The sequence below is a fragment of the Arvicanthis niloticus genome, chromosome 7 (genome assembly GCF_011762505.2).
Source record: "Arvicanthis niloticus isolate mArvNil1 chromosome 7, mArvNil1.pat.X, whole genome shotgun sequence".
Classification (NCBI taxonomy): domain Eukaryota; kingdom Metazoa; phylum Chordata; class Mammalia; order Rodentia; family Muridae; genus Arvicanthis; species Arvicanthis niloticus.
Window position 1 is genome coordinate 51516267 of NC_047664.1, and position 22569 is coordinate 51538835.

A 22569-nucleotide genomic window follows, 5' to 3' on the forward strand; every position below is an offset into this window, starting at 1 on the left:
TACACTTTGAGATCATGGTTCCTCATCTAAGGGAAGTGCATGCATGAACTCCAGGCAGGTGTCTGGAGGCCCCTGCACAGGCCCCAAATGAGTGCTGATTGCTTGGCTTGCTGTTCATAAATTGCTCAGTCTACCAACCCATGAGTGGCACATGCCCACAGAGTTCTTGGTCATCCCATACAAATCACCAATCAAAATAAAATGCATCATAGGATTGTCCACAGACCAATATTGTAGGGGCATAGTCTCAACTGAAGTTTTCTTTTTCCAAATGACTATGGCTTGTATCAAGTTGACATAAAACTAGCCAGCACATTGTTTCTCTTTTTATATTTGTCTCCTTCTGGTGGAGTGTGGAAAGATCAATAAATTAATTTTTCATGAGTTCTGAATAATATGTAATGCAACTACAAATTTGTAAATGAGGTTTCCTTCCTTCTTGAAAACCACCAGATAAACAGCTCAGAGAGGAAGGAATTGGGAACTAAGCCAGAGCTGTGGCAGCAGTGAGGAAATGACAACACTGTTAATCCTGTTAATGACAATGTCAAAAGTAGAGTTTATTCAAGGCCAACCTATTTAACCTTTGTTGTATATTACATTTATTCCTTTGGGGAGTTCTGAACTTGAAACTATGAACAGATTTTTCATAAATAAAACAATCAGATGCAGGCTTGGTGGATGCTCAGTCACGCTTGACTCTCTCTGTTCCTGTCAGACAGTGAGTCACTAAGTCCCTGAGATGCCCTCAGCTCTCCATCTGCAGCGCCTATTGATTCTTTTCTCCCGCCTTCTTTTCCATCTCAAATGTCATACTCTTCTGAATACACAAATCGCTGGGCTCCAAGGACTCAGAGTAGGTGACAGAGGACATGATGTGATCAGGCAAACATAATTATATCATCAAAAGAAACCATGTTGCCCTCATCATGGGACTGTAAATCTACACAGGCTCACCATGCTTTCTGTGGCTGAATAAAGGCACTGGTGATTCTATGCATTCTATTCTTCCAGGATGGCTTCCAGAATATAGCCATCCCTAGGGGAAAAGACATTCAAAATAGTAACAAATGCTGCATATTTGATAAAGGTATGATTTTGATTCTCAGAGAGGCAAAATTGAATGCCTGATATTTTATCTCCAGAACAATGTCTTTCTCCTTCCCCCAGGATGCTGAGAAGTAATCGAATAAGCTGTGTTGGAAATGACAGTTTCATAGGACTGGGCTCTGTGCGTCTGCTTTCTTTATATGACAATCAAATTACTACAGTTGCTCCAGGAGCATTTGATACTCTCCATTCATTATCTACACTGTAAGTAGAAAAGCATTACCTTCATCTAGTGGTTCTCAGTCTCTCTAATGCTGTGACAGAGTTATACTGTTCTTCATGTTGTAGTGACCCCCAACCATAAAATTATTTTTTATGCTACTTCCTAATTTAATTTCACTACTGTTGTGGATTATAATGTAAATATTTATGTTTTCTTATGATCTTTGGGGACCCCTGTGAAAAGGTCCTTGAACTCCTAAAAGGGGCTATGATCTACAGGCTGAAAAGTGCTGCTTTTATCTATGACTTTCAATAGTGTATTATATTTTTTACCTTTATTAGTAATTTTTAATTAATAGCTAAACATTCTGTAAAACTTGACCTTGTATTTAGACATTTACAACAGGACAAACTTATGTTAGCCTTGCTTTAATTTTTCTAAAATTAATACAATCTTTATTACATAAAATTTTATATACATAGTATTGTTCAGCTAGTTATTTTTATAATAAAAATTTAAATTTATAATTATAAATGATTCTAACTTGAGCAAGTATATGTCACAGATTTCTTCTCATATTCTAAACAATAAACATTTTAACATCAATATCATAAAAACAGAAATGATTGAGTTACTGCCAGCCAACTACACTCTAAAAGAAGCATTCTTGGTGACAAGAGATATATAAAGATGAACAGATTGACAGTAAAAGCTATTTACCAGAGTCCATTAACTATGACTTTGCAAAATTTTGAAAGAATGAGTTGAGCGTATCTCAGAGCATTATTTTATGTAGACAACTTGAAACTTGAGAATAGTTCTACATCTACAAACAGAACACTGAAAACGCTTAAAAATAAACTTTGAACAATGCATTTCAGGCCTTTTGTATGTCAGTTTCTCAACATGATATTTGCTATTACGGCTTTAATAACTGATGATTTCCTTGTCACAGCAGTTTCTAAATGCTAGCCTAACTTAACAGAATGGTAATAAACGATAGTTAGAACAGTTGTGTAAGCATGTCTGGGACTGCTTAAGTCACTGAAACAAAGAAAGAGAAACAAGCATCCATCTATCAGCAAAGTCCTTAATCCCTGTTCCACATGAAGTGTGACATTTTACATGGTGAGACTAATTTGTGCATATTAAAAATGGCATGTTTATAAATAATAGGACTGTCAATAGGTTTGTGCTTAAGTATGAAATGCCAAAAGTATTGAGATTTGTAGAAGTAAATTCATTTTTATAACTGGCATTTAATCAACTCAGCTGTCAGTTTAGATAGGAATGCTATTCTCTAGAGCAAACAAGAGATGGAAATCTTGAGATGACAAATTACAGGAATAGCTGTTGTCAGGTTAAACTCAGTAATATAAGGAAATCAGCCTTCATCTTTATATTAAATTACTGCTTTATCAACACAGGAGAGTTTGACAGTAAGATCTTTGACATGTTTAGATTATTTCTAAGTGAGGTATCTATCAGAACTCACTACATAAACCCCAAATTGCTGCCTTTATTTTTTTGCATGAAGTTATTCAAAGAATTCTCTTATGAGAATGTATTGTCTTTTCGTTCGAGGCATACACATTTTGGAAAAATATGCATGGCATATGTTGTGTATGATTGTGTACATATAGGGAAATAGGCATGCAAAGACTAGGAGGAAATCATTGTAACCAAAATAGTGTGAAGAAATGATCACCTAGCATATAGAAAAAGAAGATTAACTTTAAACTGAACTTTGCATTGTTTGCATATGGTGCTTAGAAACCTCTTGGCCAATCCTTTCAACTGTAACTGTCACCTGGCATGGCTGGGAGAATGGCTCAGAAGGAAAAGAATTGTAACAGGAAATCCCCGATGCCAAAAACCCTACTTTCTGAAGGAAATCCCAATCCAGGATGTAGCCATTCAGGACTTCACCTGTGATGATGGTAAGAAAAGCACAACAAATCATGGGTCTTAGATCTTCATTCACAGGACCAATCAGATGTTCTTTTATCCAGGGGAGCATGCTTCCGTTAGTCCAGTAGGACAAGGTAGAAGCAGGGCTCATGGTCTGGCAGAAATTGTTTTAACAACAGCTCTCATGTCATGGTCCAGTTCACATCGAAGCCACTGCACAATGTTCTTTGTAGCTTAGTTCTTTGTTCTGATAAGCCAGGCACTTTTTTTTCTGAGGTTGACATTTCACATTCAAGACTACTGCATGCCTACTTGTAAATGTTCTAGAAGACTTCCAAGCTCCCAGCTTGTGAATGATACTCATAGAGCTTAATTTTAACCTTATTTTTCTCAGTGTATCTTTTAGAAGCTACTGTTTCCAAATGAGAAAAACAAAACAAAAATCCATTATAACCTAGAAGTTCTATTCAAATCAACCAAAGTCAGTCTCCCCTCTCTCATTCTCTCGGGTCCTTGCTTTCATGCTCACCATAGTTCTATGAGGTGGGTACAGCAAATTATGTGATTATTGCCAGTGAACAGTGAGCTAACTGGAATTCAACATTTTTAACATGAGGCATTGATGCAATTCCAAACATTTGTAGGCAATCTGTCCCTTGTGTCTATCTCTTTATAACTTCTTAATCCAGTTTATATTTGGATATCCTGATTGAAAACTGTATAAATAACTGAACAAATAATCACCTATTAATATTAAAATTATGCTGGTAGTACAAAATTGTGGACTATTTTGTGAAATTCTGCCTTAGTGAGCCCAAAATGAATGCATACATAATGTGAATCTGTAAGTACTTAGTGCTTTATACATAAGTGATACATTTTTATTTAATAGCACAAGACCCTTGTTTTTGTTAAATTTGTCTAAACATGTAAACTCCATTCTAGTCCCTTCTAAACTGTGAACCTGTCTGTGTTTTTCTGTACTTTCTGTGGTAATCTAGGAAATGATGACAATAGTTGCTCTCCACTCTCCCGTTGTCCTTCGGAATGTACCTGCTTGGATACAGTAGTACGATGTAGCAACAAGGGCTTGAAGATCTTGCCTAAAGGTATTCCCAAAGATGTCACTGAGCTGTAAGTACAGTTTGTTCTCCTTGTTTCCTTTCTGTACCTCTTCTTAAATGCAGTGACAAAACCAGCATTATGGGAGATTTATTTTACTTACAATTCCATCATTACAAGAAAATCAAGACAGTATCTAAAAGCAGCTAATTACATCAACAGTCAACAGTAGAGAAAGAATGAATTTATGTTAGGTTCATTTGTATCCAATACTTGTTCTATACTTCATAAAGTCTGGGAATCAAATCTAGGGAATGATACCACCCATAGTGGATTTGGCCTTCCCAGAACATTAATGTAATTAAGACAAGCCTGGTCCAGACAGTCTTACATTAAATTTCTATTCTAGCTAATTCTAAATTGTGTCAACCTGGATTTTAAAACTAACTGCCTTAATTTGCTTTGCTCTTTCCTAGACAACTAATGTCTTAGACACCAAGGGGATAAAGACCTAATAAAAATCTTTAGGATCCTTTTTACAGGTCACATTTCTATACCTGTTTAATGAATATAAAGTAAATTTGTAAATCAATAATGCAAAAGTCACTTTAGAGAACTTAGGGAATTGCTGGTTGGATGTATTTTCCTTTTATCAAAATAAGATTCCTTGGTGCCTTTGTTGTATTTGCTGTGGGTAATATACTCCAATAATGACAGTCAAACATTGTATAGATCCTGAACTTACTGCCTCTCTCACCTATTATTTTTTCATGGAGCATTTTACAAGACTAATGCTCTATCAAATACAGTTTGGGAAATGCTGCATAGTTAATTTATTTTAAATGTCTAGTGAACACTACATACTTAAATCACCTTTTCTATGACTTTTGGGACAATGTTTAACCATATAGGATAATAATTATCTGGGAATTAGAAGAAACTGGCAAAATCCTTGTCTTTTAAAGGGGACATTATCTTTTTTGAATCAGTGTCCTTTAGATCCAAAAGGACATGTGGCCAGTTATTTTTGATACTTCAATAGCTAATACTTAAATACAAATTCAATGGCCAATATTCATATAAATAGACCTACATAAGTCAGACCTTCAGCTCATGGCTGTATCCAAGCCATGTTTGCACAATGGAAAGAAAATCAGATGCAATCATCAGGATGCATGGACATCACTTTTATTCCAAACCTTTATGTCTAAACTGGAATTTGATTGGAAAATATTTTATCTGAGGCAAAAGGAGTTGGTTAGTCTTTGTGTAATTTTTGCTTCTATGGAACAGTGTTTTAAATTTGCATGTGGTTTGTACAGATACATGCCTATAATTCATGGAAATGCTTGTAAGGAGTCCTCATGATCCTTTGGGCAGTACACAACATAAGCCATGAGGATAAAGAATATGTTACTTATTTGCCCTTAGGCTTTGGGCTAAGATCAAGTGAAGAACGTGTCTCTTAAGTTTTCAAGGATCTCATTTTTCAAGTCATGTTCAGTTCATGGATCCTATTTTGGTGCTGGATTAAACATTCAGACAGTATAAAATCCTCGCAAACAGGAATGTGTTCCTTAGAATTGAAATGCTGTTAAGTGGTCAGTTTTTTTTCTCTCCTACCAAACACACTAGAGATAATTGACTGTCAGCACTATGTTTACTATGTTTCATTAAACAACTGTTGTTTTAATATTTCTTCAGATGATCATATGGGGCTATAGCTCTTCCTATTATAAACCTGTATTCTGTATGCAAAGTGAAAGTTTATAAATAGCCCAGTGAGGGACACAGTGTCCACGTCCTCTTTGATGCTAAATACTTTCCTTTTCCACTTTAACTGGCCTTTTGTTTTTACTCATCCGCAAAAGTTAAATGTTCTTTAATTTCTGTGTTAAGCTTTATTTCTCGATTCACCCTATCTAGGCCAGAGATGCATTTCTTTTCTTACATTGAGTCTTCAGTTCACATCACACCAAAACTCATTTTCAAATAGTTTTATCCCTTCTAGGAAGAATAGTTTGTTCTATATAGATCGGGAGAAAACTAACTCATCTTTGAAATTCAAGTTTCACCTCCCAGAGAGATTATTCTTAGAATCTTACCAAGTCAGCAAGAGCCTTCTCTCCAGTCATACATACTCATATAAGAAAATGTGTGTTGTGTGCATTACATTAAATTATTAAAGAATTCGGCAACATAACCATGTATTGGTGGACAAGTTGAACAAATGGTACCCATTAGTTGTAATCAGTTCCTTATACTTTCCTTCTTATACTGCTTTGCAAGTACACATGCAGGGTGTTCTTCGGAGTCTTTTTGTCCTGCTGCAACATTTCTGGCCTAAAAGAAGAGTGTTGCCATCCATGGTACATTGCTTCCCTCTAGTGGTACTGAAAGAAACTTAGCTACAAGAAATAGGGAAAGGAAATGGGCAAAAATAAAATGTGTCAGAAAATTTGAGGACTCATCAGAAGTCATATTGTAACGTATAATGTCATGTCAATCACATATTTACAGCCTATCTCTTTTACAGATATTATAGATTTTTTTATCTCTAACAACTTCCTGACTTTTCTTATAAACATTAAAATTCTGATTTGAGCCTGAAGTTTCAAGAATGACTACTTCATTGGAACAGAAAACACACACACACACACACACACACACACACATCTTCAGTGTTTCACGGTTGGTATCAGCTGCACCTCTGGGCAGATGACCTAAGTGCTTGAGACTCTTGTATTATGTATTGTCTAGGAAAGGAAAGCTTTGAAAAGAGAAGATTATTGTTTCGTTTGGTAGCATCATGGATCTGACTCCCAACATTTATTTATTTTTATATCCTGTGATTTACTATTTTTTTGTAACTTGCCTATGCTCTGACCCTAATAAGATAGACAAAATGTGCTTTTATTTGAAAAATTCTTTTGCATTCACATGCTAATTTTTGTATACCTGAAAATTTTTGTTATTCTATGAAAACTCTTGAGGTCCCTGTAACACTAAATCTACCACCTTAAAGTTATATCTAGTAGCACTCAAAAAAGTCTCTTTAAAACTGTTCATTGTTATTTAGCAAATGTGTTGAGATACATATATAGTATGCAATGAAAAGAACACTTAAACTTAGTAACTAGGCTTGGTTAATTGAAGAATTCGTCAATTTCATGGTGTTGTCTCTATGTAAACACAAGGAAACTGGTGGCCACTTAAATGTATAAGTCATTGGATAGACCTTCTTGCAGATATAAAAAAATGGCTAGATGCTTTGCTTGCTTTTTGGCTAAACCACAAAAAACTGAACTCACCATTCTGTACTTAGCTACATGCATTAGCCTAAGTGAGCCACAAAGAGGTCTACTAAATTTGCCCTTTGCTTGTCTTGAATAATGATTGCAGCTTGGAATATGATCTCAAGGAAAACTGCCAAGTTGTTCTTCATCTCTGTTCAAAGTAAATATTGGTCATTTGTTTTGTGATTTCTCACTCTTACTTTGTAAGATGCCCTTGTTCTGTCCTTGTTTTTAGGTATCTGGACGGGAACCAGTTTACACTGGTCCCGAAGGAACTCTCTAACTACAAACATTTAACACTTATGTGAGTAGAATATTTTCACATCGTTATGTTATTTTATTTCATTAAACTAGGAATGGCAAGACACAGAAGATTTAGAGAGCCTTTCACATAATATAAATCACTTACAGTGACCTGCTTCTCTGCTAGATCACTGTGGTTCAGGATCACTAGCTACATCTCTATTGAATATCAATCAGGTGATGCCGAGCCTTAGGAAAAACTCCTCTAGCCAAAGAAGCAAAGATAGAATAATGTGTAAGTAGTAAAAAAAAAAAAAAAAAAAAGTATTCAGACCGTAAAACTGGATGCTTTATTGATACAATAAGAGTCTAATTGTTAGAAATCATAAAGATAGTAGGGAAATATTTTATTTTATACAGCAAACAAAATGTGGTCAAAACTTTGCTGAACATAGATTTTTGCTTGACTTTGTTATGTAAGACATTTTTAAAACAATTTAAGGTCTATAAATACCAAAGTTCATTATATGCGAGGATTTCTACCCTATCTAATTAAGCTAGACAAGGATCTTGACATTCTGAGTATGTATTTCAAAATGCCAATCCTCTGTTCAGGTTAGATTTCTGTCTTCGGAAAATAACTCGTTTCCTTTTCAATGAATGAAATGATTTCATGATGACAATTTGAATGTAAGACATAAAAACACAGAGATATTTAAACTGTAAACAAACTGATCTAGTTTCACACATTATTTTAAAAGCAGACCTGATCCTGTTACATATAATTTCCCACGTCTGAGTAGACTTGCTGGTGACTGAGAACACTTCAGAACACATAGAAAAATTATGAAAATATAAGAGATTTTAATGGCTATATATTATCACTAGTTTTAGTGTATTTACTTTCTAATTTCAGAGGCAGATTGCTAAGTTTCCTAGAACAGGCTTTATTACTAATTAGTGAGTTTCAAAAAGTTCAAGAGAAGGAATTATTACATAATCTATGTACATTTTATCTAGGTGCACTGAGGCAAGTGAAGATACTGCCTCCATTTTTCATGATATATGGTAAATCCAAATAGAAATTATCATAGAGCCATGTAGGTGACAAATGGCCTATATAAGGAAAAACCTACTTTGACCATACCTTGTTCTATTGAAAGCCAGAAAAGGTCTGTTTAACTAAGCTATGAACTAGCTGGGATTTTCAGAAGGTAATTTTAACAGCTCTGGAGCATTTATGGGAGAAAACATAAATTACTTATAACAAATGAAAAATGAGATCTCTGGTTCTAGAAATTTTTATTGCCACTAACCCATCATATAAATATATGGTTATAAATATGTGCAACGTTTTAAAATTTAGACATGGAATTTCAACATCTAAAATATGGATCATAAGACTCCTATGTTCCTATCATTTTCATAATTGTCAATGTCTATTTTACTCATATTTTGGAATTTAAATACAAGAATAGTTGACCCTCATATCATACTTAACTTCCCTTTATTCATGTGTTAAATCGTGGTCCAGAAAAAAGAAACCATGGCTAGTTATAATGTTTACATATGTACACACACACACACACACACACACACACACACACACACATATATATATATATATATACATATCTGTTAAATTACATATATGAATACATGTGAATCTACATATAATGAGAAAATGCTTATATTCACATAATGTATTTTATGGTTAAAACTACAAAATGCATTCTGAAATAGCCAACTGGCAACATTTCAACATCTTTACTTATTCGTTAAATAAATATTTATTGAGAACTTTCTGAGTCTCAGTGATTTAGCCACAGGCCAAGTCACAGGTGTTCTTATGATGACAATTTGAACATAATTAATTCAAGGATTGTTCCAGTTAGCAAATTTGAACCTGTGTATTAGTGGATACATATGTCAAAGGAGGTTACAAAATGGAGAGCTAATGGAACCATAAGGATTGGTGGTTTATTCCAAACCCTAATGAGTGGTCTGTTGTTCTGGTTAATAGTAAGCGCAATGTCTTCACTTTCTCTTTTAGAGACTTAAGTAACAACCGAATAAGCACCCTTTCCAATCAAAGCTTCAGCAATATGACCCAGCTTCTCACCTTGTAAGTGTGGTACTGAATATTCACTTACTCCTGGGGCAAGAAGGGTTTATTAGATGTTCCTGGAGAACAGGGTGAGTCTGTCATCTTATGGAGTGTTAATGCCATCTAGAGAAATAGAAACGATGAAGATAAAAGTTACTTAAACTATTAGGTTTAACTTAAGCTATGCATACATAAAACGGGCCATGTTCCCGCTGCTCTGGCTCTTACCATGGCTCCAGCTATCTAGAAATACCTGCCCTGGCACCCACGAGACGCCATCGTGGTGGCTGACTCTGCCAATTCACCACTCTGTCCCCACAAAGGTCAGTTGAGCCGCAGACAATATCCGCCATCCTTGCGGTACCCGGTAGAATGAAGATTCTTAATGCTTAAAGATTATCCAGTAGATTTATGTATTTGGAAATACTCAATTAACAAGATGCTCACACAATTAGAATTGTCACCCAATTATCTAACCTAGATATTATAACTACCTTAGACTGCTAGAGACACATGTACATCCTCCTCCTCTTCCTCCTCCTCTTCCTCCTCCTCTTCCTCCTCCTCTTCCTCCTCTTCCTCTCCTTCTCTCCTCCCAGCTCTTCTTCTACTGACCAACCACCAAGCTCCACTGCAAATACAATGTAGAAGAATAAATATCCTGCTACACATACACACAATTTTTTTTTTAAGATCATGACACATTTGTTAGAAATTCTTAAACTAAGCTTTCAGGGTGTGTTGGTCAGTGTTCTATTGCTGCGAAGGGATACCATGAAGAGAGCAAACCTTTACAAAGGAAAGCATCTAATTGATGCTTGCTTACAGTTTCAGAAGTTTAGTCCATTTTTATTATGGCAGAAAACATAGAAGCACACAGGCAGATGTGGTGATGGAGAAGCTGAGACCTGCAGGTAGCCAGGAGAGACAGAGAGAGAGAGAGAGAGAGAGAGAGAGAGAGAGAGAGAGAGAGAGAGAGAGAGAGAGAGAGAGAAGAGTGTTTGGGCTTAGAATGGGTTTTTTGAAACCTCAAAGCCGGTGACGTATTTCCTCCTACAAGGCCACCTCCTATTCATTTCAAATAGAGCCACAAGCTGGTAACCATGTACTCAAATATATGAGCCTATTGGAGCCATCCTCATTCAAACCACCACACAGGGTACGATATCTCAGTCAGAAGATGAGTGAGGCATATGTATACAGTAGGAAAAAAATTTAAGTTATATTTAGGTACTGCATCATAATAGAATTAAAACACATAGATGAGCAATATAAATGATAAATACATTCAATTCATAAATTGCTCAAATAACTGTTTTCTAAACTGATATGCTTCAAAATAGCATTGGTATATTACTAGATTCCCAAGCTAGACAAACTGACATGTGTCCATTTACAGAATTCTCAGTTACAACCGTCTGAGGTGTATCCCTCCACGAACCTTTGATGGATTGAAGTCTCTTCGGTTACTGTAAGCATCCTGTATTCAACAATCACATTTCTTGGGGATCTGAGTTATGGGCTATTCTTTGGATGATTTGGTCACTTTGTTCTTAGCTATTTCATGATGTTTGTGTTACAGTTTACTGTAAATTTGAAATTGAGACAATTGTCTCATATGGCTTCATTGTACAACCACTTTGATTAAGACAGCAGAACCTCCTATTTGTAGAACATTTTACTGTAGTAGACATTTATTGCTATATATACTATAGTATATATCAATATATTTAATAAATATATTGATGTGTACAATAATAGTAGCACATACATGTCACATAACTCCAATTATTTTATGATAAAATAAGAAAACTTATTTTCTTTAGAAACCGTATTATACTTGAATACTTTTTTGTGAAATGAATTTGTTTAATATATTCTTCCAGGCTTTGTTCTTTGTATTAATTTTTATATCCCAATATATGCATTCCCACAGTTATATAACTCTTAATACCCATGAGTAGGATTCTATCTTGTTCTTCCATGAGCCACTTTAGATAACACTTTAATGTGTTTTTCTTTTACCATGTGTAGCTGTTTGTCAATTGTTTCCCAAGTAAGGAATCGGCCTTGGATTAAAGAAAATAACTTTGCTAACTATCCCCACGCCCTCTATCATTGAGATTAATAAAAAAAAAACTATCTTTATTTCTTATGATACTCAAATGAGCCATCTATGATTTTATCTTGGTGTAGATGTACTAACATGAAAGCAATGGTGTGGAAGGGATTCCCTTTTTTGAAGTCATATCCATGATATTAGGACAGACCCAGAACTGTCAACTTGTCTTCCAAACAATATTTTGTCAATGAGTTAATTCTATTTTCCAGGAACAATTTAATAGAATGTCCTTTCAAAGCACTTTTGTAAGCTTTTCATATTAGGGTATTATTAATCCTTTTACTTTGCTATGACAGACTGAAAATTGGTTGGGTTTTTTTTTGTTTGTTTGTTTGTTTGGTTGGTTGGTTGGTTGGTTTGGTTTTTTGGGTTTTTTTGTTTGTTTGGTTGGTTTTTGGTTTTTGAGGTTTTTGCTGTTTTAGCTTGTATTTCAAGTGGTTGTAGCATTTGAGTCCTTGTATGCTCACCGAGCATTTGTAGTACGTGTTGTAAGGAGGCCTGATTGCTTCATTAGCCATGATCTCTTAGAGACTATTTTCATTATATAGTACAACATCTGTACAATTGCTATTGATTTTAAACCTTTTAATTAAGGATTTAAATGTTTTATCTTTTGTGGTTATGATATTTACCATCCACTTTCTTGCACACAGCCTCTTAGCAATTACTTTATTTTGTAAATTATATCTTGTAGAATCTTTCATACTCTTTTATTTCTAGTTTCTGAGATTCATATTATACAGTTGGAAGTTTTCCTCATCCAATGATTATATGAACAGCATATTTTTAAGGAATTGCTAAATTCATTTTACATATACAATTTATTTTATGCAGATGATGTGAGGTATAGGCTGGCTTTTGGTTTTCTAAATAGATATCTGTTGTTCTCATGTAGTTTATTGAATAGATTGCCTTCTTCCACTGACTTCAGTGTTTAATAAAAATGAAGTCCTTTTATGTGTAGAACTATTCTTTGGAACTTTCTTTCTTTTAGGTCTCTACATGGAAATGACATTTCTGTCGTGCCTGAAGGTGCCTTCAGTGACCTTTCAGCCTTGTCACACTTGTGAGTACCTAGCTCAAGGTTGCAGTGCTAGGGTCAGATGCTCTCTGATTAACATATTTGCAATCGTCTTCTACCCCTATTTTTCGGTAACTATGAGCTGTGCTTGACTTGATCTTGAAAGTTTCACATTGGAAACCTTGCCACCTACAAGTAAATTTTAATCTAGTCTTAGGGCTGGCAGTCTTCATCAGGTAGATGGTCTTGATTCAGATAGAAGTGTCTTTTATATGAAAACAGATCTCCAGCCTCACTGCACTTTTTTCTGATTGCTCTCTGATTCTCACCCAACTCTACTTTCCAAAGCTGTGTCCCATTGAGTTCCTCCATGAATCATAGACCAAATTGCTTAAACTTGATTCATTTAAAACACAAATATTACTTAGCATTGGCCATGGTGCTGTGCAATATTGACACTGACACCACTGAATATTGTAAAATCTGGTAGTGCTTCGTGACAAGTTTCTTTGTATGTACTCTCATTTCTACTTCCATAATTACGGTTGTAATAAAAATGGAGGTAGAAATGGATTATATACATATAGAGAGACATATATAATTGTGTACATTTGAATTTATAAAATACATTTATATTCATTATTTTTAAATTATATAGACATAATGCACACACATATATTATATATATAGACATATACACAAAATTAGCACTAATTTACTAGATGTAATATTAAGATATCTCAAAACCAGAAGAAAGAAGTCTCTCGAAAGCTGGAAAGCCACCCTTGTGTGATGATAAATTTGGGCCACCAAATAGCAATTATCTGGTTCTGTCTAGATGTCAAAGCCAGTATGACCTCAATGAAATTCACAAGAATTCAAAAACAATAGAAATTTGGAAAATTCAGAAAAAATGACAGTGAAAGAATAATGTCCTCTAGTTAGTCGTGTTTCATCTGAATTTGCTTTATGAAAGCTCTGGTACATATCTATTTATCAGACAGATGCCTCCAATTCATATTCATGCCATTAGACCAGAGGCATGACAGGCGGAAAGACCTGTATCATTTGATCTTTGAGCCTCAGCATCTACCTCATGAAAGGTCCATATCAAGAGCTCTCTTGCAAACGCATGCCCTGTTTGTGAGATACAATATGAAAAAAAAAAAAAAAAAAGCCTGTTAATTTCAGGGGTGTGGCTGCTGCTGTCTGAGAGAAGGCTACAGAAAGGAAACGGTGGATTCAGGGTCATGGATCAGTGAAGGCAGCACAGCATGAGTCCTGCTTGACCTGAGGGACCAGTTCATTATGTGGCTCTGCCTACAACAGTGATCCAGTTCAAAGATCCTCTGTCCTGTCAGGGTTCAGCCTTGCCTCTCTGTTACACATTTGTTTTCCACTCTGTAGATCATAAACAACTCTTCTTATTCATCTCTTCTCTCTCCTTCGATTCAGAAGGGCATTGTGAAATGTCAGTGGAGAGGAAGGCCCGTGCTTTGCTTTGAACTGTTTCAGACTGACATATACACAAAGGAAACACTTACTGCATTGTGATGCTTGATAAAATTTGGACATTGATTTGCACAATATAAGGTGTTATGATTTTGCAAGTATATTTTAGAGGGCTCCCTAGATTATGATTCAATTACACACCTCGGTTGCTAATGAGAAGGTAATTTTGCTTTGAAAAACTGCCTTTACATACCTAGTAGCTCTTGTGTCCAGGCATGACAAGTTTATGAACCTAATTAATAACTCATTATTAATCTTAGACTTACATATTACTTAAAGAAAATAAAGTACTTTATAGAAATGGGTTAGCACAGGTCTAGCAAATTAAAATGATGAAAAATGCTATCTGCTTCCTCTATGACTCTTCCATTACTATTACTGTTTATGTAGCTAAATACAGGATTCTAAAATGACAGACCATTAGAGGTGCAAATTAGCACCGGAAAATGGACTTCATTTGCCTTTAGAGTCCTTTTCCTGAAGTAACATCCCTAAGGTTTTTCACCTAATTAATTATCCCAAGTAGTGTAGACTTTCATACCCACCAGCACTTCCCAGAGAAGTCAGCCTGCTCATTCACAGACACCTCGTAAATGTTTCTGCTATGTAACTTTTCCTGAAGATGACTTGTGTTCATCCATATGCCAGTCTACTTGGAAATGGGGGTTCATTGGTGTGGAGGGGTGCTGGTTAAGAATTATTCCCTGTTCATAGCAGAGTCTCAAGACTGTTGCACACTAACCAAGTTCTCAGTAAACAACAGGGAAAAGCAGGAAGGGCTAGGCTGCCCTTAGGATGTACTTACATCCAAGATAAATGTGTCTTTCTGAGTATGGAGCAACCCTGTGAAGCCCAAGAAACTATTAACATTATTTATCTCAGCCTCACAAAAATAAGGAAACTGGGAATCTGCAGTTTCTCTATTTTCTTCTGAATTGTTGTCATCAACAAACTCATAGGGATTTTCTACTGAGCATCACTGTGAATCTTTTCTGTTAGGAAATAACAATACTTCCATACTTGTGTGTGTGTGTATGTGTGCTTTTGTGATGTTCTTTTTCCAGAGCGATTGGAGCCAACCCTCTTTACTGTGATTGTAACATGCAGTGGTTATCCGACTGGGTGAAGTCGGAATATAAGGAACCTGGAATTGCCCGCTGTGCTGGTCCTGGAGAAATGGCAGATAAATTGTTACTCACAACTCCCTCCAAAAAATTTACATGTCAAGGTATGGCTTCTAATTATTGGCATGACTTTTGAAAAGCTCCCTATTTTAGTCACCACAGAAGTGGCAGTATCTTGTTATTAGACTTCAAAGGTCTAGTTGGGAAAAAGTTATGTTCTTGGTCAATCTTCTTGAACAAGGTAGGCTATTTCCTGTGTTTCTCAATTAAACAACTGAGCTTTTCAAATTCATCTTAGGCCCATTGGAATGAATAGGCTTTCTTGAAAATATGGGTATACATGTACAAATTGAAAATGACTTTCTTAGTCTCTAACCAATAAAATGTTTTACTTTTGCTTTATCTAAACATGATCCTGGCTCTTAGGGCTCCCAGGGCCCTGTGGCTTCCTAATCCCAGGTAAGGAGAACCAAACCAAGCCTCCCATTGTTCCAGCCAGGAATTCCCAGTCACACCCTGTGTTGAGACTTACTGTGTGGATGCTCCCTCATGCTTGCTTCTACTCCTGTTTTTTCCCTAACTTGACCCTTTGTTGATGCACTTGTAGATTCTAAATAGTATCTTCATAATAAATATAATTGTATTCTCTCGTTCTAAGAATAGTTGATGCAAACATTCATAGTATAAATAGGAAAAATCTAATTGGGGAAATGCAAACAATAATAATTTATTTTTTGCAAGAAATAAAATGAACCATTAGTCACAATATATAGTCACCATTCCTATAGGCTTATATATCATTCCATTCAGGGAAAACAAATATGTGATGTAACTAGTAATTTTTGTCATTCTTCTTAACTTGTAGCTATTTTTAAAACCCACTTAGAATTACTAGAGAAGAAAAATTATTGATACTTCTAAATGTAAAATCAGAAGATATAAACCCTAGATATTATGCAATACAGAGCAATCTGTGGTATGGTCAGTTTCTCATACATTTGCATACACTGCCAACAAACACAAGTTTCTAAAACCTGATCATTTATTCAGGAAAAAAATCCATATTTAAGTAAGTAATAGTGTGTAATTGCCTACCTCATTACCAGTCTAGCTGGTAAAATTCACAGCTTAATTTTCCATGACTTAGGAAAACCTAATTTCATGGCTTAACCAACTGTGCCTCAGTTTCCTCATGAGTACCAACATGAGAGTACTAGCAGGAAAGACTAAAGATTAAACCAGACTGGGGAGATGGCTCAGTGGTTAAGAGCACTGACTGCTCTTCCAGAGCTCCTGAGTTCAATAACCAGCAACCACATGGTGGCTCACAACCATCTGATTTGGGATCCAATGCCCTCTTCTGGGGTAGGGTGTGTCTGAAGACAGCGACAGTGTACTCACATAGATAAAATAAAGATTACACAGGTTGGCAAGAATAAGAAAATAGTTGGTCAAGTGTTTGCCTTGAGAGAACAAAGACTTGGGTTTAATCTCCAGAATACACATAACAAAGCAGAGGCATGGTAGCACTTGATTATAATCCCTAGATCTGGTAAAATAGATTCTCAAAGTTCATTGGTTGTCTAGCCTAGTATACTTGTCAAATTCCGGACTAATGAGAGACCCTTTCAAAAGAAAAGAAGTGGCTAACTGGAGAAAATTAGTGGCTAAATTCTACAATATCATGATCGATATCTTGTTGCAGTAAACACGAGAACCACAGTTTGGATCCATAGTGTTGGATTAAAAGCTATACGTGGTGGGAAATCTCCTGGATCCTGTGAGCAGTCATGTTTTATGACCTTGAAATCAGTGAAATGATGGGGCCTTAAACATTTTATAATTGGATATTTTCATATTTTAACTTAACTTCCCCACTTTTTATGCCAGTGTAAAATGTTTTTATTGTACTCTTGAAAGTCTGCTAAGGACAACCTCTCATTTTAAGACTTTTCAATATGTAATCAAATTACAACAGGACAACAAACCATCTTTATTAAAAACACATGTGCATTTTATATGTAAACGTAATGTTTCTATATCATTGAAATATATTCTAAAATATGTATTTTCTATTTCCATTGTAATGAGATGAAATAGGTGCTCATAACATATTTAACTAGCAACCAGGTGAAAGCATTCCTCAGTAAGAAAAGAGTGATTCAGGATCAGGAGCTGTCCTTGTAGTCACATGCTTTTCCTCTTCTCTTTAACACTGAAATAATCAAGCATTCTTTAATTATAAAAAGAGAGTTTTGCTTTTTCATTTCCTTAAACATCCTCTGTAAAGTTTGTGGTTTACAGAGAGCAAGATTTAGCTATGTACACAGCTACATATCCCACTTCTCTCATTTGACAGACATTCAGTATCCACTCAGATTACCAAACTGTGAGCTTTCAATTGGAAATATATGATATCTTCTTTTATCCATTTAACAAACATTAATGGCCTTGGAGTTCCTACAAATGATAAAACAATGTTGCAACATGTTAAGGATCTGGAAAATGATAACTAAACACCTACTTTCATGAGAGTTATGTTATTACATAGTTAATCATAAAATAATACAGAATGTTAGTGACATAGATACGTATAGGTTGGAAATATATAAATAATATCTAACTGGATCAATTGATGATATAATTGTAATGATACCAAAGACTCTTGGGAGGTGTTTATATGTGACCATGAGACCTCAGAGTAAGGACATTTAAAAAAGGACAAACTAATATAGGCAGGTGTTTCACAGCCAGAAATTCAAAAGATGGGGAAATTAGAAAACAACACAATTACTTTATCAGGACCTAGTGATACAGACTAATAATCCTATTTACTAAGGATGCTGAGGTAATGAGATCTCAACCATGCTGGAGCTACTTAAACAAATAGTGATACCTTTCCTCCAGAAGAAAAATAAATATAAAAACAAAACGAAGGCTGTTATTGTTAAGTTGGTCGTCTAAGATGTGAAGAGCCCTAGTTTCTATCCCCAATAATCAGCAGTATGAGGAAGAGAGGGTAAAGAGGAAGACAAGGAAGGGGGAAGGAGGAATAGGAAGAAGATGAGGGAGACTAGAAAAAAGAGGATTATGTTCATTACTTCTTTTTGTCTCCACTTTATATATGAAAAAAACCCAAACATCAGGTAATTCTAGGACCCTTTAAAATTATAAAATATTAACACTGTACTATAACCTACTATGTTGCATTCCCTCCCTTATTTTTACATATTAATAATCCTGTCCATTCTAGAATTGTTAGGGAGAATGAACGTATCTTCATAATGACTTTGAAATAGTAGTAGCTTCATTCAGGAGACTCACATTTTCCTTTAGGGAGAACTGTTGAGCTGCTTCAGTGAGGGCTCTGGCTTTGCACTGCACAATTGTGACTTAATATTAGCTTTATTCATGACCCAAGGTAAAGATGATTAAATAATTTAGTCTAAATGAGCAGCAATGAATATTTTACTGGTTAGATCCATTTTGAAGCATTATTCAAATTCAATCCAAACATTCTATGTTTTCAGATCTCATTCACTAACGTATACATATAACTTTGAAATAACTTTAGTGTAATGTGTTCACTGAAAGAAAAAAACGTGCATTTATATAAAGCTATCTGTGGAAAACATCACTCATAAAAATAAAAGGAGTAGTTTCATTACGTTTTAACATTTGAAACTGAGAAAGTTTTAACTCACATTTTAAAATAGATACACAGAACCAACAATTTGTAATTCATCCTCAAATATTTTATAACTAGATTCTTGAAGATACACACTCATTAAATAAGTATTGTTTGTTTTAATCCATCATGACTCAAGAAGTTCTTTGCTGGCCAAAGGCACTTATAATAGCCAAAGAGCAAATCTGGTGATCTCAGAGTAGTGTTTCTTAGCCTTTGAGTCATTGTCTAACCATTTAAATAAAACACATTTACATAATTGTTTACTACCCATCATTAGCTGCCCTTTTTATTCCTGGGTTGAAAGTATAAGACCAATGACTTCTGTCCTGCTGAATCCAGAAAAATCATTTTATTTATCCTTATTAGTTCCCATCTAAATCAGAGGTGGCCATTGTTACTTATTTGGCATTTTCTTTCTCTTCTTCGTATCTTTTTCTGGCACTGCTTTCTTTCTTAGCTATCTATGCACTTTAGCTCTTACTTAGTCTTATTTAACTCTCAGTAGATTTCCATCAGTGACTACAAATAACTGGCCATGAATTTTCCCATGGAATTCAGGATCCTATTTCAATTTGCTTTATAAAGCCTCTCCTGTAACAGCTTGCACCACCTTAAAATGTGCTTTTCATTGCATGTATTATCATTGCACATTTTTTTCTCTAATTGACATGTACATAACTCTTGAAGAAGCTCAGGCATTTCATGTGGATTGGATGATCTGAAGCATCGCTCTTGCACCTCACACAAAGTAGATACTCATAAATATTTGATGAATGAGGGATGTTGATAAATATGCCTTTGATAATATTGCTTAAGGAATTCTGTAGTAACTCATATAAAACAAATGTTTGGCTTTAAACAAGATCTCCTTTCAGTACAGATGCCTAGTATCACCAATTTCCCATGAGCTTCTGGAGTTGTTTTTGTGTGTGTGTGTGCTTTGGACACAAGTGTGTTATTAGACTAGTGTTTCCAAGGGATTGGAGAATAAAAGCAGATTCTGGGTTATAGTTAAAACTTTTTTGTCTTAGGCTTTTGGTAATAAATAAAAATGCAATAGAATCCTCAGGGATAGAAACTCTGGGGTTAAACACGTAGCTAGTAGTTGGAGTCAGGTAAGCAGGGCTGCCTTCAGACTTCAACGTACTCACGATCCAGCACTCCATCTATTAAAACCTGTAACAGAGAGAGAGTGATAACAAAAGTATCTTACCATTTTGAATTATTAAGATAAAGACATCTCTGCTCATTTAACCAATACTGTAGGACTTTCTTAGTCAACTTTAATTTTAAATCAACCCAGTTAGCATAACACTGAACGCCTTTATTTCATATCTGTCTCCATGAGGTGAAAGGTCTTTCTTTCTCTGTGGAACACATCTCATGGGAACTAATTTGTTTGCAGGAAACATCTCTCAGAACCTATTAGCTTCAAATACAAGAAACTGAAGGATCTAGTTGCCTTTCAAGGAGAGAGAGAGAGAGAGAGAGAGAGAGAAAACAAATTTCACTGCTTCTTGCCATTTATCTATTATTTCTATTACCCATGCTCTACAACAAATTCACAAATCAGACTTGTGTTTTTTAAAACAATGAACTCATTATCTCACTATTATTAACCTAAAGAGTAATTAACCTTTTATCTCCACTCTATTCTTTATGGTCACTATAATAGTAGAGACAAGATGACAAGATCAAGTCATAATTCCCTGCAAATTAGAGGATACCAGGAGAAGGTACTTAGAGAGGACACTGTACAGAAAATAAATTCTAAATTGTAGTCAAATAAAAGATAAAAGGTGAAATAGTGATACCTATATTCTGTGGGTAACCAGTAGCTACCCAACTAAACGTAAAGCCCATGCAATAGGGGGAAATTCATGCCTGGAACTCTAAATTTAGCCAACTTTCTGTGGTTGGTGAAGTAATGAAACCTAGTGGAGAATGAATTATTGCAATTTTCCAAAATCAGTATAACCTTTAATTACATTCTAAGTAGTTATTCTTATATCCACATATAAGTGTCGTTCTCACCGCTCATCACAGAAGCTTCTCTTTAGGACAGCTGAATAGCACTAGAAAGTCACAACTAGACAAAACTCAGAGATCAGCTGTCCACTTCCAATTAATACATTTCAACACAACCTCTGCATTTAAGTCTCAGGGAACATTGAAGAAGACAAGATAAAGAGATTATGAGAGCCACAGGACCAGTAAATTTGCTATGAGTGAATTTACTCCCCTCTAGGAAGGGGGAAAAATAAGGAAAGATGGGGAATATGTTGAGTGAATTTATCTTGAGAAAGTTTCCAGGTTAACAGGTTAATAGTGGTGTGGGGTTTTCTACAAATGGCCCAATAGCAAATTCCCTAGTGATTATGCTAGGAATTGTTTGCAATGAAATGAGGGATTGAAATGACCACTCATTTTCCAATGAGTATAAAGACTCATATAGATATTACTATGGGTGAATGTTCATATTTCAAAGTATTTGTACTTTCTATATAAAGATGTCAATTTGCCATTGTTCCAGTCCAAAACAATTGCAGAAAGAAAAACTAAGGGGCTCTCGAATCCCATGCAGAAGTTAGCATCAACAAAACATGATGACTACAGAGAACAATTTAATTTCTACATTTTGGGCCATAGCTTAGGTAGTAAGTGTGAATAATAGAAAATTTCTGAGGATGATATGTGTTAATCTGGCCTTCTACTGGTCATGAGGTTTCTATTTAAAAAATTTGTTAAAAACCATGAAATTGATAGGCTCATTTAAGTGGCATCTTATTGCTAGAGAAGACAGGCTAGAAAGTGGTAACTTGGCACATCTTGCACTAATAAACTAAATGACTCAAAATGGCACAAAGGGGAATATAACAGAGACCATAGTTTTCTACATTTTGTCACATTTATAAAACAGCACTGGAATTTTATGGTATGCATTTCTTTTGAGCTGGCTGAGGCTGGTCATGGTCATGGACAGTATACAGACATACTAGACAGTTTACAAGGGATTTCATATCATGAGACCGGTGTTATTAATGTCAGCTTCTGGCTACCTAATCTACTGTCACTCAGAAGTCTCAGTCTTCACAGTTAGAAGCCTTCCTTTGGCATTCCTGGGTGTTATTGGATGATACTGATTACTGTTCCCATTAGGAAAGAATCATATAAAGTTGAATGACAAATAATTTTCCACAAATCTTA

General features: G+C 35.3%; 1 protein-coding gene across 10 annotated transcripts in view; it reads left to right on the forward strand.

The window, feature by feature from the left end:
- Positions 1-22569, forward strand: part of Slit2 (slit guidance ligand 2) — a 311165-nt gene that overhangs the window by 241999 nt on the left and 46597 nt on the right. For 6 of the 10 annotated variants that reach the window (XM_076938473.1, XM_076938477.1, XM_076938475.1 and 3 more), the window contains 9 exons: positions 1171-1314; positions 3047-3213; positions 4186-4318; positions 7778-7846; positions 9839-9910; positions 11292-11363; positions 13009-13080; positions 15612-15775; positions 16098-16130. In XM_076938473.1, the coding sequence (XP_076794588.1) occupies positions 1171-1314; positions 3047-3213; positions 4186-4318; positions 7778-7846; positions 9839-9910; positions 11292-11363; positions 13009-13080; positions 15612-15775; positions 16098-16130 (926 nt within the window). The remainder of the gene's footprint in view (positions 1-1170; positions 1315-3046; positions 3214-4185; positions 4319-7777; positions 7847-9838; positions 9911-11291; positions 11364-13008; positions 13081-15611; positions 15776-16097; positions 16131-22569) is intronic. The other 4 variants (XM_076938478.1, XM_076938480.1, XM_034508141.2 and 1 more) reach the window with 1 other exon arrangement.